Genomic DNA, 18,774 nt, shown 5'->3' on the forward strand with positions numbered 1-18,774 from the left:
TCGCGAACCAAGCTAAGCTAACCAGGAAGTGACTTGCGAAGCAAGCTAAACTAACCAAGCTAAGCTTAGCTAACCAGGAAGTGACTCACGAACCAAGCTAAGCCAACCAGGAAGTAAATTACTAATCAAGCTAAACTAACCAAGCTAAGCTTAGCTAACTAGGAAGTGAATTACTAATCAAGCTAAACTAACCAAGCTAAGTTTAGCTAACTAGGAAGTGAATTACTAACCAAGCTAAACTTAGCTAACCAAGCTAAGCTAAGCTAACCGGGAAGTGATTCGCGAACCAAGCTAAGCTAACCAGGAAGTGAATTACTAAACAAGCTAAACTAACCAAGCTAAGCTTAGCTAACCAGGAAGTGAATCGCAAAGCAAGCTAAACTAACCAAGCTAAGCTTAGCTAACCAGGAAGTGAATCGCGAACCAAGCTAAGCTAACCAGGAAGTGACTCGCGAAGCAAGCTAAACTAACCAAGCTAAGCTAACCAGGAAGTGACTCACGAACCAAGCTAAGCTAACCAAGTTAACCAGGAAGTGAATTACTAACCAAGCTAAACTAACCAAGCTAAGCTAACAAGGAAGTGAATTACTAACCAAGCTAAACTAACCAAGCTAAGCTTAGATAACTAAGAAGTGAATTACTAACTAAGCTAAACTAACCAAGCTAAGCTTAGCTAACCAGGAAGTGAATCGCTAACCAAGCTAAGCTAAGCGGGAAGTGACTTGCGAACCAAGCTAAGCTAACCAGGAAGTGAATTACTAACCAAGCTAAACTAACCAAGCTAAGCTTAGCTAACCAGGAAGTGAATTGTGAACCAAGCTAAGCTAACCAGGAAGTGACTCGCGAAGCAAGCTAAACTAACCAAGCTAAGCTTAGCTAACCAGGAAGTGACTCGCTAACCAAGCTAAGCTAACCAGGAAGTGACTCGCGAACCAAGCTAAGCTAACCAAGCTAAGCTAACCAGGAAGTGAATTACTAACCAAGCTAAAATAATCAAGCTAAGCTCAGCTAACTAGGAAGTGAATTAATAACCAAGCTAAACTAACCAAGCTAAGCTTAGCTAACCAGGAAGTGAATCGCTAACCAAGCTAAGCTAACCAGGAAGTGAATTACTAACCACGCTAAACGAACCAAGCTAAGCTTAGCTAACCTGGAAGTGAATTACTAACCAAGCTGAGCTTAGCTAACCAGGAATTGCATCGCTAACCAAGCTAAGCTAACCAAGAAGTGAATTACTAACCAAGTTAAACTAACCAATCTAAGCTTAGCTAACCAGGAAGTGACCCGCGAACCAAGCTAAACTAAGCTAAGCAGGAAGTGAAAAGTGACAGCAGCGTTGCGCCCCGTGCCTCCTCCCCTAATCTACCGCCGACTTCCCTGTCACTTTTAGGAGCACTTCCACCGTCCGGAGGCGAGCTCGCTCACTTCCCACAGCCGTGTTGTGTCCTGGCGTGGGCCGCGGGAGGAAACATTAGCAGCCGTGAAAGCAGAGTTAGCCGCTATTTAGCTGTTCTTCTCTGCGCTCTCAAGTTTGTTGAAGCCAATTTTGAAGATGGCGACCAGCTCGGAGCGCAGTCCTCCTCCGTTCCCCGACTCGGAGGACCAAGACCTGCTGGACTCCGGGGACGTCGGAGGCCGAGGCAGCGACGAAGACGACGGGGACGACCTCTTCATGAGTGTGGTAGGACCCCCGCTTCTTATCCCTTCTGCGCTCGTCCTCCCTCGGCTATCTCTCACTGACAGCTAGCTATAGCATCCACACTGTTTTGCCCCCCCAAAAGTTTGCAGTAACATCCAAATGGTTCAAAGTTACCTTGAATTGTCTTAAACGTTCAAAGTGTTTTGTGCTGACGTTCACTTTGCATTTTGGGCCAAACTCACTGACGCTTTTCAAACGACATGACTGCAATCTTTCACCCGCTTGCAGTACATTTCTAATTAACAGGTAAACAAATAAGCTGTGATTTAATCAGCAAACATGTGAAAGCATGGTGGTTCTTTTTTCTACATGCGGATTAAAATACACTATTTGTTTCTTTGTTGTTATTCAGTGTGTTGCAATTTAATGACAATTTAAAAAAAAAGTGGCCTCCTGTCATGTGAGTGGGGGGGGGGTCGAGTCACGTGGTTAGAACCCGGATGTTTTCCCTGCAGTCAAAGTTCAAAAGGGGGTAAAAAAAAAAGTTGCTGTCTGTTGCATTTGTGGAAAGGAATCTCTCCACAGGAAACACAGACTCAGCAGTTTTTTATACTGTGCAAATGTGACAGGATGCCTTTAAAAAAAAAAACATTATTTAACTCAGAGTAGGAGATTTTATCCTGTGTTGGTTACAATGTATAATTGAAAGCAAGCTAAGTCATATGAAAGTAATTAGTTTTACTGACAATACGTAGCTGACGTCACGTGATGTTTCGTGAGCCAGCAAACAGGCGCCTCTAGTGGTTGCAACCATGTAGTGTACCCCAATGTACTTTTTAAAAAAATGAATTGGCCAGTCTTCTAACAGTAATGTGTCCCCACAGCCTGTTTATGACAAAAATCCATCATCTCCCTCACTTGTTTTACTTTTTCAGAGAAAAGGCGCTGTTCTTGACACATGCCACTGTAAAACAAAAAAGTAGGCTTCACTACACATCTTAAAATTATGACCTGGCATGGGAGCTATAACTGTTTTTGTAGTGAATATGCTAACCTAGCATAATGTTGCTGATAAAATGTTAACATGTAGCTGAAATAGCTATGCTAGTGATGCTAATGTTTGTGCTTTTCTGTCCCACTCCTTGATGATGATGATGTTGTGATATGTGACATCTACTGTGCAGGGTTACAGTGTAGAGTGGAGCATCCAAACTTAATTGGTTCTAGAACATGGTTTGTAAATCGAAAAGTGTGTATAGTGAAGGAGAGTTCCCCATAAGAAACACTGTAAACATGAAGAACAAAAGTTCCCATTTGAATAAAATAAACGCACACTGTGAAGACACACATATGTATATAGATATATATCAAACATAGCAAGGGAGTAGGGCTGGGCGATATGGACGAAAAAGTATATCTCAATATATTTTTACTTAAACTCGATATATATCTCGAAATATTTTCTGGTGAAAGTATACATTTAAAGATATACATTTTTGAGCGAAATTCAGTGAAATTGAAGTGAATGACAACTGTACTGTAAACAGTCAGTGGCACTTTTATTAACCCAGTTAATCAAGATGGGTATTAACAGCACAGAAAAGAAACTGTTTAAGTAGCACAGAATTACATAACATAAATAAAATGGAAAAATATTATTTCTCCGTAAAATTAATAACATAGCTGTGCAAATAATACAAAATGTATCAAAGTCAGATAAATCAATTTGCTTTCTGGTCAGCGCCAAGTAAGTGACTTGACTTAATTGTGCGACTCTGATCTTCCTCACTTCGGCATACATTTTTGGCAGCATGTCTCGTGCAAAATATGCCCGGCTTGGCAACTGGAGAAGAGTTTTGTTTTGGGCTTACATGGTAAACAACTCAAATGAATGTTATCGCATACATTTGTCCAAATGTAGCCAAGTAGACACATTGTGGGTTTCCTGGATGTGGTCTACATCGCTAAAAGAAACATCTAAAGAACAGAATCCCTCTGCCATCTTCCACTAAATTTTAAAATATATAAATCACCCGCTAGAATATTTCCTTTTCTCTTTTACGACTCTTTTGTCGTAATTTGGGATGTCTGTTGTGATTTCCCTTCCTGGTTCCATGACCAGCCCTATCTTGCCTCTGATTGATCTGTCCCAAAAGTTTTGCCTTAATCTCAACCAATCGTGACTCATCATTGTAAACAACCAACCAAGCATGGATGTTCTTGTACGTGCAAGCACGTCTTGCAAGGAGGAAGGGCAGGGGTTTAGTAGCCCATGAGAGGGAGTGGGTGAGGATCAAATAAGCGGCGTTTGGCCATTTTAGCGTGAAATAAACTATATCGATATTACGATATTTTCCTAATTCCTATCTTGTTTAAAAATATGTCGATATATCCTACAAACTCGATATATCGCCTAGCCCTACAAGGGAGTATTGAGTTTGAGTTTATTTTGAACATGCATGCATACAACATGGTACGTCACAATTTCCAGTTTCTCTATTCAACATGTTCGAAAAGGAGTAGGAAGAAGCAGAGCTTATTTGATCATACCCCTTTTCCTTTACACTTCCTGTTGTCAATTTATTCACAATGTACTCAATAAGTAATAACATTAAAAATACATAATTAGTGAAGTAAGTTATATTTCATATGGTGAAACGAATAAGATTATCTAGAAAATGAATGAATGGATGGATGGAATAAATTCAGAATTCTTCTTTGTACTTTGTAAACACCAAGTTTGAAGAGTTTCTTGAATTGGATAATTTTAGAACATTGTTTGATTTCTTTGCTTAATCCATTCCATAATTTAATTCCACATACTGGTATACTAAAGGTCTTAAGTGTTGTACATAAATACAAATGTTTTAATTTACATTTTTCTCAACAATCAACATTAGATTGGATCAACAATCTCTTTATTATCACAACAACAATGCTGAACTGTTCACACACGTACTCACACCTAAGTCCCTTTGGTGCTCTAAAAAACGTCAACCAAGATGCTACGGTTTGAAAAAAGGAAAATCCTCTTTACGTTGCTGTCGGCAAATGTTTGTGAATGTTGGCTCTATCTGTAAGTTCGTAAATTGAAAAGGTCGCACAAAGAAGAGTTTGTACATTGAGGTTCAAGAGTGTGATCAAAGTAGTAGTAAATTCCAGCTGAATGTGGGCTAATGTTTCTTCGGCCTTCATTTTAGAGCAACGCCTCACTTAGCGAGATGGACGCCAAGCTGCAGTCTGGCGGCCAGCCCGGAGACGATTTACTGACGCCTCCCAGTGACATCGTCACCAGCAGCGATCCCGTCAGCAGCCAATCGGGATCCAAAGCGGCGAGCGAGCCCTCTGACGAGTTTGTGGACCTCACAAATAGTCCGGACGACTCGCTGGGGTCCGACAGCGCGGTGATGGACGATGAAGAAGCATCCAGTGAAATCCCTCTGAACGACGACTTTGTTGATATACTGGGAAGCGAAATTGAAGAGCAGCGACAGGAAGCGGCAGGAGGAGAGGCGGAGACCACGCCGGGTGAAATTGAGTTGACCGTAGAGCCAGCTGTAGAAGATGCAGCGCCGCTTTTAGACATCAGTGGTGATTCACCAGCAAATCCCACATCGCAGCCACCTGGCAAAATAGTGGACCCTTTGCTGGACTTCCTCGGAGACCCCGTGCCCGCCGTGGGCCTCAAGCAAAGCACCCCTGTCGTCGCCGACCTGTTCGAAGACGAGGGCAGCGACCTGTTTGCCGACCCACGGCAGACAATACCCTCCAAGCTGCCTCAGAAGAGCCTCTTTGGCGAGCCGGACGACGATCTGTTCACAGAGCCGCTGGGTGCCAAGCTGCCCACGATGGACAAACCTCTCGCCCCAAAGGTTGCAAGTACCGGCAGTGGTAAAGTTGGTGGGCCGCTGTTGGCGAGCAGCAGCGGCGACATTTTCACAGAGGAAGCAGTCGCCAAGCTCCCCAACAAGACCTCCCTCGTCAACACGGCGACTAACGGAGTCCACGAGGAAGAAAACCCAGACATATTTGCAGGTGAGTCTTTTGGTTTTCATTTAAACCAGGGGTGTCCAAACTTTTTCCACTAGGGGCTACACACTGAAAATCCATGCATGCAGGGGCCATTTTAAAATTGTTAATTTCCTAAACCAATACAATATACACTACCGTTCAAAAGTTTGGGGTCACCCAAACAATTTTGTGGAATAGCCTTCATTTCTAAGAACAAGAATAGACTGTCGAGTTTCAGATGAAAGTTCTCTTTTTCTGGCCATTTTGAGCGTTTAATTGACCCCACAAATGTGATGCTCCAGAAACTCAATCTGCTCAAAGGAAGGTCAGTTTTGTAGCTTCTGTAACGAGCTAAACTGTTTTCAAATGTGTGAACATGATTGCACAAGGGTTTTTATAATCATCAATTAGCCTTCTGAGCCAATGAGCAAACACATTGTACCATTAGAACACTGGAGTGATAGTTGCTGGAAATGGGCCTCTATACACCTATGTAGATATTGCACCAAAAACCAGACATTTGCAGCTAGAATAGTCATTTACCACATCAGCAATGTATAGAGTGTATTTCTTTAAAGTTAAGACTAGTTTAAAGTTATCTTCATTAAAAAGGACATTTCAATGTGACCCCAAACTTTTGAACGGTAGTGTATGAATTTTTTTTTTTTTTTTTCAAACTTCATGGCTTTACTCAAGTTTGGTCCCGGGAACCCAAAAGGGTCTCAGTCATAAAAATATTAAAAATAAGTCATATTATTTAAACTTTTTTTTAAATCAACGCTTAAATCTCTAGATCAATTCTGGTCTGTCAATAAAAAAAAAAAACATCTTTTATTTATGCTCTTTTTGTCAGTACCCTGTTTTTTATGATAAAAACACAAAATATGCAAAATGTTCCCCCTCAAAAAATTCAAACTAGAATATTTGATGTGAAGTAATTGGAGCCTTAAATAGGTCAATCATTTGTAACAACATTCAATTTCAGATCTGTCGATTGTAATTTTGTATTTTTTTCTTCATATTTTTCATTTGTTTTATGCCTTTTTGTCAAAGAACATTTTTATATAGCAAACACACAAAATATGCAATATTTTCCCCAAAACATATTTCAAAGGGGAATATTTGATGTGAAATAATTGAAGCCTTGAATAGGTCAATATTCATAACATTAGTTTTGATTCATATTTTTTGGGTAATGACAGTTTTTTTAAAGAAGAAAACCAGCCTGCATGGCAGTTTTGTGTTATTAGAGTCACGTTGCAACTTTTTCTCGTTACATTGCACTTTTTTATGTTTTTTGTCCTTTGTTGATAGTGTTTTTAGAATGTGCCGAGGGCTGTTAAAAAATTAGCTGCGCAAATCGCCCACGGGGCACTCTTTGGACTCCCCTGTTCTAAACTGTCACAAGTGTAAGAAGAAGCGAAGCTGGTGATTCTGAGGGATGGAAACTAAAGTTTTTTTGTGGTTTGGGAGGAGAATGTGTACATGTTCAGGTGCATTCAACTTCACAGGGTCCACTGTCATAAAATAGACTTGCTTCTCTCGTCCAGACGCCACAGTGGAGCTCTCTCTCGACAGTCCACGCAGCGAGAGAAAGAAGGACACCGCCTCCGCCACCAAACCTTCGACATATGCTGCTTCTTCCGTGTCGAACGCTGCCTGTGTGGCCAAGACTCAGGCGGACACTTTGGAGGAGGTACATTCAAGCTTAACAGGCAGAAAGTAGTTTGCCAATCAGTGCTGATAGGTTCCCCAATCTGTTGACTTTACTTCTTCAAATATTTGTTTGGTAATCCATGTGTAGTAGATTCATTCAGATGTGAAGTCTCATATTCCATCCATGATTGTAATGCTGCTCTCTTGTGGGTTGTTAAGCAATGAAGGCAAGAGAGAAGTACAGACAAAACGTTCATCTTCTCAATCGTTTTCAGTTGGAAGCAGAGGAGGAGGAAGACCAATTCGACATTGCCATCTCTATTACTGACCCAGAAAAAATAGGTAAGGCTGTGTTTGTCCACGCATGTCTCCATTACTCTTTAACTTTATTGTGCACCCACACTTTAAATCTGCACTTGTCTAACATATTAGATGCCATACATCACATAAAACAACGTACCATTAGGGAAAGGGACAGGAGGACACTAACATTTTAACAACAACCTGATGCAGCTCTCACGTTTGTAGCGGACTGACGGATAGTTGGCAGAGCTCCAGGCTGTATTTTAAGATGTGCAGCGAAACCTTTTTTATATCAAAGCTTCTAAGCTACGGGAATGTCACATTATGTACATGAGGACAGAAGTTCTTTCTTCATGTTTGGTGCTTATACACCAAATACACATGCCAGTGAGAAAGAGTTAGTTAAGAGTCAATCAAAAATAACATAATGATAAAGCAGTGGTCCTCTCAAAGGGCCCACTCAAATAATAATACTGAATTAGTAATCTTACTCTTGATTTTAATCTTATTCAATATATATCTAACCTATGTAAAGTTTACCAGGATAAACCTTGTTAAATGATATAAAAGCTTGTAGGGCTGGGCGATATATCGAATATACTCGATATATCGCGGGTTTGTCTCTGTGCGATATAGAAAATTACTATATCGTGATATTCGAGCATATGTTCTCACGCAGTTGCTTTTAGCTGCGGGCATTATACTACAGGCTATCACTCTTTCTTGTCTCTGCTTCTTACAGAGACATAAAACAAGCGCACCTTCTTACATACGTATACGCCCTCTCGGAGCAGAGAGGTAGCAGCATGGGTAACGTTAGCTGTGGTGCGAGTGGTAATACGAGAGAAAGAAGGTGCGAATCTGGTAACAAATGAAGGAAAAATTAATTCCCAAGAAAAACAGCACGGAGTCCATCGTCTGGCTGTGGTTTGGCTTCAAGCGGGAAGATGTCGAACAGACAACCGTAATTTTTCAAGTGTGGGGCTAAAGTGTTGCTACAAAAAGTAGCATTACTGCTAATATGTAGCATCATTTGAAAAGTCACCCGCTAGAGAATAAGGAGTGCTTGAAACTCCACATGTCAACATCTCCGTTCGGTGCCACACCAACAAAATGCAGAGTCAAACATTTCCAGATCAACACCGTATGAAAAAAATAGTCAACAACAGAAAGAGATAACGTCCGCAGGAACCTACCACATAGCGAAGGACATACACTATTTGTTTTCCTATTATGCAGCTCATTTTTATTTGACAGTTATTGAAATATATTGTGTGACATCATGCACAAAAGTGCACTTTATTTGTTTTAAACTATTTTAGTGGCGTTCTGTACAAAAAGTGCACTTTAATTTAGTGTTGTTTTGATATGTCATCTTAGTGACATCATGCATAAAAGTGCACTAATAGCATGTTTTAAAATGTCTCTGACAATCTTGCACTTTCTCTTTTGAAATGACATGAATGTTTGTGCCACTGCTTAATAATTGTTTAATGAATACAGTTTTAGTCAATTGACGTAGTTGTGATTTCCCTCTGCATGAAAGTTTAAAATGAGCATATATTAATGCAGTATGAACAAGAATGTTTTAATGTAGACACAGAATCATCATACTGCTGTGATTATATGCATCAAGTGTTCATTCAAGGCTAAGGCAAAATATCGAGATGTGTATCGTGACATGGCCTAAAAATATCGAGATATTAAAAAAAGGCCATATCGCCCAGCCCTAAAAGCTTGTGTTAATCACAAATATTATTACCAAGGCTTAGGTTAGGCTGATAACAACATAAATACACACCAAATATATTGCAAAATAAGGGACTCATAAAAACTGTTTAAAAATAAATGTACATACAATTACACAGTGCTAAAATAAATACATTTTAACCAGATAATAATATATGTTTCCTAAATAAGCTGTCAGAAATTAAGTAATTGAAAATACAGCTTTACCACTTTAGTCATAATTTTTGCGCATAAGAAAATTATTTTTGACGTTTGCTCCAGCCTTGTTCTGTTTGAAGATTATTGCAACTGAGTACTGCTGCGACCTCTATGGACCACAGCTGAGAAACATATTTTTGGGGGCGCTCGCATCGCAGCCCAACAATTGGCGCAGGCCCTATGGTTAAGAAACATTGTTCTAAAGTATATCAATCTTTGGCATTAATACATTTTCTATTATCATTAAAGGTGATGGGATGAATGCCTACATGGCCTACAAAGTTTGCACTCAGGTAAAGATCTCACCATTGTTGGAATGTGCCACGTGTGGTTCTTATGTAAAGAAAAAAAGTGGTTTACCATCGTTTCAGACCACCATGCCCATGTTCCGCAACAAGACCTTCACGGTGAGGCGACGCTTCAGCGACTTCCTGGGCCTGTACGAGAAGCTGTCAGAGAAACACGGACCCAACGGCTTTATCGTGCCTCCTCCGCCCGAGAAGAGCATCCTGGGTAGGCTTTGCTTTGGCAAATCCCCGCCGTCACTTGTGTGAGCGTGTCTAATGTTGTCGTTGTCATTGTCGCAGGTATGACCAAGGTGAAGGTGGGGAAGGAAGACTCATCGTCTGCAGACTTTCTGGAAAGAAGAAGAGGTGCCCTGGAAAGGTAATGACGTCGTAATATAGATCGACCGATATGGTTTCAACAGGGCTAATGCTGATTATTAGAAGTCAAAGAGGCCGGTAACCGATATTTGGGGCTGATATTTATTTGCTGTAAAAGCTTTTTAAAACATGAATATTATATGTCAGTAAGCAGCTGGACAAATCTTTAAATTGTTGGGTTTTTTTTACATTGTTTTCAAGGAAACGTTGGACCAGTAGCGACAATGTTTTATGCGGCACTAATGTTGTGGTTAATTTAGCAGCAAAAAACATCGGAGATTTAACAAACACCTTTATTACGAGTGTCTAAGAGGAGTTTTGCAAAACTTAGAAAATCTCCTGGGAAAATTTGTAAAAATATGGGATTTTTCTACATCACTAACTCATCATCTAGTCAATTTTGAGCGCTGGGGTGAAAAAAAAGGGAACTTTTCCCAAACACATTTTGTGGCCTTCCTCAGAGGTTGTCATGTGATGCAAACCTATGAGGAAGGCCATAGTTTTAGTCGAAACCGTCAGGTACAGAAATAAACACACAGAACTGGCTATAAGAATAAAAAAATGCAAAATTCGTTAAAGACTTAATGAACCTAATTGGAACTTTTCTCAAATATGGCAAAAGGGCTGAGCAGTGGTTATTACTAGAGGTGGGAATCTTTGGGCACCTCACGACTCGATTACGATTCAGAAGCTACGATTCAAATACAAATCGATTATTGATGTATCTTTAATTTATGTACATTGATGGAATTTTCCTTTTTTTTTTCCATTTCTCTCAAGCATTAATCACATGCAACTTTTAGAAACAGTGCATTTGTAATAAGACACAGTTAAATTAATTCCCATTCCGTTTATTAAATGAATGGAAATGTGTGCAAACCTGGAACATAAGTGCCCTAAAATGAGGAGTTGGTCAGATCTCTCGATGTGGTGGCTCACTGCAGTCAGCCAAAATTTAGAACTGTCTGCATTATTTTTTCGGAAAATCGATTATAGACATTTATTAATCGATTCTACAATTACCAATGTCCGAATTGCGATGCATCTAAAAAAATTATTATTAAAGTTCAAGTTTCAAGTTTATTCACAATACCATAGAACAAATACAATAGTAGTGAATATCATTTAAGGATGGTGGTAATTGAAAGGGTCCCCCAAATAAGCTAGAAGAAGCTTTTGGCAGGGGGTCCAGAGGACAGTATATACATGGAATGCAGAAACATGGTGGCAAGCACAAAAAACGCTATATGATAAACACAAAATAATAATACTAAAGCAAGCATACACATACATACATACATTCATTCAACCATGCAAAACCCAACAGTAGTCTACCCCACATGAGGCATTAGAGATAGGTGGTTAATAGGTAAGATTTCAGTTTCTTTTTGAAGTTCGAGAATGAATTCAGCATCCTGAGGCTCTCATCAAGCCGGTTCCAAATCTTTGGTCCCCTGCATACAAGACTTCGAGCAGTAGAAGCCAGTAGACGATGTTTACCTGATATCAGATTTAAGTTACGAGTGTTGTGGGCATGCTGGGGATGATATTTAGGAACCAAGCTACAGAGCGTAAGATTCATCCTGTGGATGACTTGATAGGTTAGACAAGCATTGTGATAAATATTGAACTCTGTCAGTCTTAAGAGATGATAATTATGGAATAGATGTCAAGTGGGGGCATTAAACTTGGTTCAATGTTTCCCTCACCTCTAGTTATTACTATCTATTTCACTCATTTTTTGATACAATATATACACACGATACCAGTATTAAGTATCTGCTGATGTAGTTCTGTTGAAGTTGTGTAAAAAAAAAGAAATTAAAAAAAAAAGATGATAGTTATACGTCAAAATGCCAAATATTGGCGCCGATAATCTGTCAATCCCCTATTATAAATACAGTTGTATCTCAATTGAGGAGCTCAATTGGTTCTATGACCGAGTTCGTAACACAAATCAGCACCGCCCATTGAAATCAATTTAATTTGTGCCTGGCTTCCCCAATACAGCACAATTTTAGCATGTCTTTCTAAAAGAAAAACACATTTTCAGATAAGAAACATTGTTCAACAAACAATACAATAGAACACACTACAAACTACAGTAGTTTTATGAAGTACTATATTTGTTATAATAATAATTACATGCAATATTTAACCCTTCCAGCAGACTGAAGAGGACTTGGAAATCCTTTTCAGTCTCTTCTGATTAGCGTCCTGCCATCACATTAAATCCAACACTGACAATGAGCAGAGTTACCGAAAGGGGAAGAAAAGAGCGATGATAATGTACAAAGTGGACATTCCTATCTCCTACAATTAGAGTAGTGGCGGAGAAGAGTGAACATCACCGGTTTAGAGCGACATGCAGCCTTCGACACCGCGTCTCAAGGCAGCTTCAGGCATGCCAATGTTTTACGATGGTTGTAAAACAGTTATTTAGATCTTAGCTAAAAGCTATCGCTTGGGAGTGAGACTGGATGTTGTTGAGCGGATCTTACGGGGTTCACTGCGACATTCGCTATGCCAATTAGCGGCGGGGAAGCTTGTAACTCAAATTTATGGTCGCAACTTAAAAGTAGGGATGTCCGATAATATCGGACTGCTGATATTATCGGCCGATAAATGCTTTAAGATGTAATATCAGAAATTATCGGTATCAGTTTCAAAGTTATCAGTATCGGTTTCAAAAAGTGAAATGTATGACTTTTTAAAACGCCGCTGTGTACACGGACGTAGGGAGAAACACAGAGCTCCTTTGCGTGCCGGCCCAGTCACATAATATCTACGGCTTTTCACATACACAAGTGAATGCAAGGCATACTTGATCAACAGCCATACAGGTCACACTGAGGTTGGCCGTATAAACAACTTTGACACTGTTACAAATATGCGCCACGCTGTGAACCCACACCAAACAAGAATGACAAACCCATTTCAGGAGAACATCCGCACCGTAACACAACAGAACAAATACCCAGAATCCCTTGCAGCACTAACTCTTCCGGGACGCTACAATATACACCCCCCGCCACCCCTACCTCCCAACCCCCTACACCCCCCCACCACAACCTCCTCATGCATGTCCCAAATTCCAAGCTGCTGTTTTGAGGCATGTTAAAAAAAAATAATGCACTTTGTGACTTCAATAATAAATATAGCAGTGCCATGTTGGCATTTTTTTCCATAACCTGAGTTGATTTATTTTGGAAAACTTTGTTACATTGTTTAATGCATCCAGCGGGGCATCACAACAAAATTAGGCATAATAATGTGTTAATTCCACGACTGTATATATCGGTGTCGGTTGATATCGGAATCGGTAATTAAGAGTTGGACAATATCGGAATATCGGCAAAAAAGCCATTATCGGACATCTCTACTTAAAAGGATTGCAAAAAACCAAGAGACAGCTCAAAATACTTGTAAGAATACTTGCTAGATGACATCATCCTTAAAAGGTCCTCATGTCCAGGTACCTTCAGAGGGTGGTGACTCACCCTTCACTTCTCCAAGATCCTGATGTCAGAGAGTTCCTGGAGCGAGACGAAGTAAGTGAAAATCATAATTTTCACAGTTGTAATCGTCGGGTGTTTTATTTACATGGTGGCGGTGGTAGTGTCACAATCCGGGGGCTGCATGAGTGCTGCCGGCACTGAGGGGGGGGAAGAAGATAACTTCCTACATTTACTGTGACATAATGAAGCAGAGCATGATCCCTCTCCAGCTATCAGCACGTCAAACGATAGGACGAGAATATGACATTTGAACATACCTGTGTGTTTTCTGCAGTTGCCCAGAGCCGTGAGCACGCAGGCTCTGAGCGGCGCCGGCTTCCTGAAAATGATCAACAAAGCGACAGACGCCGTCAGCAAGATGACCATCAAGATGAATGAGTCAGATGTGGTGAGTTTGAAGTTGAGCAATGTTTTTTGACAAACAGCCCCACCTAGTGGACATTAATGTCTTTTTTTTTTTTTTTTGATGCAGTGGTTTGAGGAGAAGCTGCAGGAGGTGGAGTCTGCAGACCAGCAGTTCCGAAAGCTCCACGTTCTGGTGGAGTGTCTGGTCATCCACAGGAAAGGTACGCGTCGTCCACGCGAACGGACTCGGACTTGTCCCGTCTTAATCCGTCTGTTCCCCGGCAGAGCTCTCCACGAACACAGCCAGCTTTGCCAAGAGCACCGCCATGTTGGGCAGCGCCGAGGACAACACGGCGCTGTCCCGCGCCCTCTCGCAGCTGGCCGAGGTGGAGGACAAGATGGAGCAGCTGCATCAAGACCAGGCGGCCAACGACACCTTCCGCTTCGCCGAGCTCATCGCTGATTTCATACGGCTGCTGGGCGCCGTCAGGGTACGGAACTTCTTACCCGTGCCCAAGTCGGGGTGTGTTGAAGTGCGTCTAATGCATGGGGGGTGTGTGCGCAGGGCTCGTTTGACCACCGCATGAAGGCGTGGCAGCGCTGGCAGGACGCACAGACCATGCTGCAGAAGAAGCGTGAGACCGAAGCCAAACTTCAGTGGGCCAACAAGCCTGACAAGGTGCAGCAGGCAAAAGAAGAGATCGCAGAGGTAAGATTGACTTTCTGCTCAACTTTCGCCACCGAGTCAACTCGTCTTTTGTGGTCCACAGTGGGAAGCCAAGGTGACGCAATACGAGCGAGACTTTGACAGAGTTTCTGCCACCGTGCGCAAGGAAGTGCTCCGCTTTGAGGTACGCCACATTTGGTTACACTCGTAGAAGTCCTTAATAAAAGTGTTCCTCACCACCAAACTCTAAACAGAAAGAAAAGGCGAAAAATTTCAAAAGACAGATCATCAAATATCTGGAGAGTCTGCTCAAGTCCCAGCAACAGGTGAGTGATCAGCTAAGTGACAGCCACACTACATTATGGTCATTGTTCAATAGGCAACTCACCTGTTGTTGCCAGGTGCATGGTCAACAAACCGCCAGGGTCTCTAATGAGTAGGGCTGCAAATCTTTGCGTGTCCCACGATTCGATTAAATATCAATTCTTGGGGTCACGATTAGATTCAAAATCGATTTTTTTCGATTCAAGGCGATTCTCGATTCAAAAACGATATTTTCCCGATTCAAAAGGATTCTCTATTCATTCAATACATAGGATTTCAGCAGGATCTACCCCAGTCTGCTGACCTGCAAGCCGAGTAGTAAATTTTTGTAAAGCTTTTATAATTGTAAAGGACAATGTTTTATCAACTGATTGCAATAATGTAAATTTGTTTTAACTATTAAATGAACCAAAAATATGACTTATTTTATCTTTGTGAAAATATTGGACACAGTGTTGTCAAGCTTATGAGATGCAATGCAAGTGTAAGCCACTGTGACACTATTGTTCTTTTTTTTAAATTTTTTATAAATGTCTAATGATAACGTCAATGAGGGATTTTTAATCACTGCTATGTTGAAATTGTAACTAATATTGATACTGTTGTTGATAATATTCATTTTTGTTTCACTACTTTTGGTTTGTTCTGTGTCGTGTTTGTGTCTCCTCTCAATTGCTCTGTTTATTGCAGTTCTGAGTTTTGCTGGGTCGGGTTTGGTTTTGGAATTGGATTGCATTGTTATGGTATTGTTGTGTTGGATTGATTAATTTGAAAAAAAATAAAAAATTTTTTTAAAATAAATACAAATAAATCTATTTTTAAAAAATGAGAATCAATTCTGAATCGCACAACGTGAGAATTGCAATTCGAATTCGAATCGATTTTTTCCCACACCCCTACTAATTAGGGCAGGGACAAAAAAACATTGCAGCTCTAACCTCCTGTAATTGTTTTAAACATCACAAGATGGCAGTAACTGCATTTGAATTATAACTGGCGTTGTTAAACGCTTTAAAATGTTGCTACTCAACTGTTGGTGAGACTGTTACTACTGTACAGTAGTGCTTCTCAATTATTTCCTGTTATTTCTCTTTCCAAACTCTAAATACTAATGTTCAAATTGATAAGCAACATTAACTAGCACAATATATAAAACCCTTTAACCTTAAAAAAAGTTTGTAAAATAATTTGTGAAGATTAAAATAAGGAAGTCGGGAATAATGGCTACAACGAGCATGTTTTGTAGTGCACAGCTTTTTAGGAGCTGGGTTTGAAGCATGATACTGATAAAGCATGTTGTTGGGGGTCATCAACCCCCCACCCTCCTAGTTGAGTAGGACTGCTTTACTGATACAATAAACTCATCATTGCTACACCTTTCATAAATGAGCTTCTCCTTTCCACTCTGTCACACGACCCAGATCATTATTAAAGTAAACAAACTTATTATGTAACAGCCTTTCTAATTAGTATGATTATTTTTTATTTGAGACTACATAACATAAGTAAATAATCATGTGATGTGTTCTCTTTCCGGCCAGCTCATGAAGTACTGGGAGGCCTTCTTACCTGAAGCGAAAGCAATCGCCTGAGGAGGGCGCTACACTCAATGCCTTTTATTCTTCTTTTCCTTTTTTCACTCACACTTTACCTCCTGCCTTGTAAAAGCCAAGGACGAACGTGTGCTTTAAAGAAGACCCAATCAAAACGCTTTCTTTCTCAAATCGACATAGATGACTTATTATGAAGTGTATATTTTCCATATAAGCTTCCACAGATATTTTCTTATTAGAGGTATGAGCCAGTGTAAAAAAAAAAAAGACGTGGGGGTCAGGGGTGGGGAAAAAATAGCTGGAAGTGTCGCCGTGGCACACTTTTGTTTACATCACAGGGGACCCACACGGTGACGGTAGCCACCCCTTTCTCTCGCTCATCGGTTCAAAAAGGGATAAAGCCAAAAAAATCTATTTTCGAGCACTTCCTGCTGGATAAAATACTGAAGTAGCAGATTTTGTTTTCTTTACTGCCAGTAGATGTTGAGGCATTATATCATGGCTGTGTGTACAATGGTGTCATAGGTCAAGCTTGTACACTTGTGGTAAAAAAACACACTTCACATATCTGTGCCTTCTTGTGGACACCACTAGTCCACCTCAGAGACACTTTAGTCTTGCTTGCAAATAAAGCATGTTTTTTTTTTTACTGCATATTTTCTTTCAACTTTTTTAACATGTTTTCCTTGAATCTACTGTACAAAGGAAGGGAAAAAAACAAAAGGATACAATTGCTCAGATAAAGTGATACCTCTGAGGAAAAAGCAATTTCCTGTATACAATCAGCGTGTAGCATTGTCCAATATTGTCATTTAATAATAAAACTACAATCTTTTTCTCATTAAACTGCATATTTCTCTACCACCTTCGTTTTTTCCCTGTAAAATTACAACTTTACAAAACCAAATTTGTTTTGATAATAGATGTAGATTGTGTAAAAGCAACATTTAACAAATATTACAGTACTTTTGTTTTTGTCTTGTCTCCTTTTATTAAAATACTTAGTTTTTTGTAATTACACCTTTTATAAAACAGAAAAATAGCTTTTCTTAATATTACTCTCATAAAATTAAGGTTTCATTTTTTTGTAACATCCTAATTTTTTTTTCTGTCAGAGAAACCTATTTTTTTTCTACTTTATCAAAACTTGTATAATTACAGGTGAAACTCAAATTAGAATATGGTGCAAAAGTTAATTCATGTCAGCAATTGACCTTCAAATGTGAAACTAATATGTGATATAAACAAATGACATGCAAATTGACATATGTCAAGCCTTTTATATATATATATATATATATATATATATATATATATATAATTTTTTATGGTTATTGCTTCCAGTTTTTGATTTTCAATTTGAGGTTTTCATAAACTGGAAGCCATAATAACCAACATTATATCAAAAGGTGGTGTGAAATATCTTGAGTTACTTGTTATGAGCTTACGTCATATTCGTTTCACCTTGTAAATCTAATTGCTGGAATAAACAAACCTTTGTACGATATTAACATTTTCAATTCGAGGTTGTCATAAGCTGTGAGCCATAAACATCAAAATATCAAAAGGTGGTGTGAAATATCTTCAGTTGCTTGTTATGAACCTACGTTATTAGTTTCACCTTGTAAATGTAATTGCTGGAATAAACAAACCTTTGAGTGATATAAAAAAAGTTTTGAGCTTCACTTATATATCTTGTAGCAACTGAATCCTTGCAAAATAACTTGACATTTCATCTGGTAAAAAGAAATACAATCTTGCAATTCCGATTTTGATATTTTCTTTCTTCCAAAACATTGTTTTATCTTGTAAAATTGTGACCATTAAAAATTACTTTGCTGTCATTTTGTGCAAAACTACAACATATTCATAATTTGTTAGTTTTTTTCATTTTTTCACAGCCCAAATATTCCTTCGTAATTGTGGACAAATGAATATTATGTAAAAAAAAAAGTATTACCAAGAGTCTAAGTGGTTAGTGTGATATATTGCAGAGACACCAGTAATCCTGCTCTACGGTAAACATCCTGATTAATAAGTGCATATATAAATAGTTGAAATGTTCCTTTGAAGGAAATCTTTCTCTTTGATCATTGGTTTAATCTCTTAGGTCATGTTCACACTGAAAGTCACAGTTCTTTTCACT

At 39.5% G+C, this 18,774-nt stretch overlaps 1 protein-coding gene across 1 annotated transcript; it reads left to right on the forward strand.

Annotated features, from left to right (window-relative positions):
- Positions 1-1,166: 1,166 nt before the first annotated feature.
- snx1a (sorting nexin 1a) lies at positions 1,167-17,474 on the forward strand. The gene is made up of 15 exons (XM_062042720.1): positions 1,167-1,681; positions 4,840-5,674; positions 7,201-7,346; positions 7,582-7,648; positions 9,806-9,849; positions 9,928-10,069; positions 10,144-10,222; positions 13,697-13,772; positions 14,014-14,127; positions 14,212-14,305; positions 14,370-14,575; positions 14,650-14,793; positions 14,855-14,935; positions 15,006-15,077; positions 16,617-17,474. Exons 1-15 carry the CDS (start codon positions 1,553-1,555, stop codon positions 16,665-16,667), a joined length of 2,280 nt encoding a protein of 759 aa, XP_061898704.1. The 5' UTR covers positions 1,167-1,552; the 3' UTR covers positions 16,668-17,474.
- The last annotated feature ends 1,300 nt before the right edge of the window (positions 17,475-18,774 follow it).

Source organism: Entelurus aequoreus, linkage group LG03 (assembly GCF_033978785.1).
Source record: "Entelurus aequoreus isolate RoL-2023_Sb linkage group LG03, RoL_Eaeq_v1.1, whole genome shotgun sequence".
NCBI lineage: Eukaryota > Metazoa > Chordata > Actinopteri > Syngnathiformes > Syngnathidae > Entelurus > Entelurus aequoreus.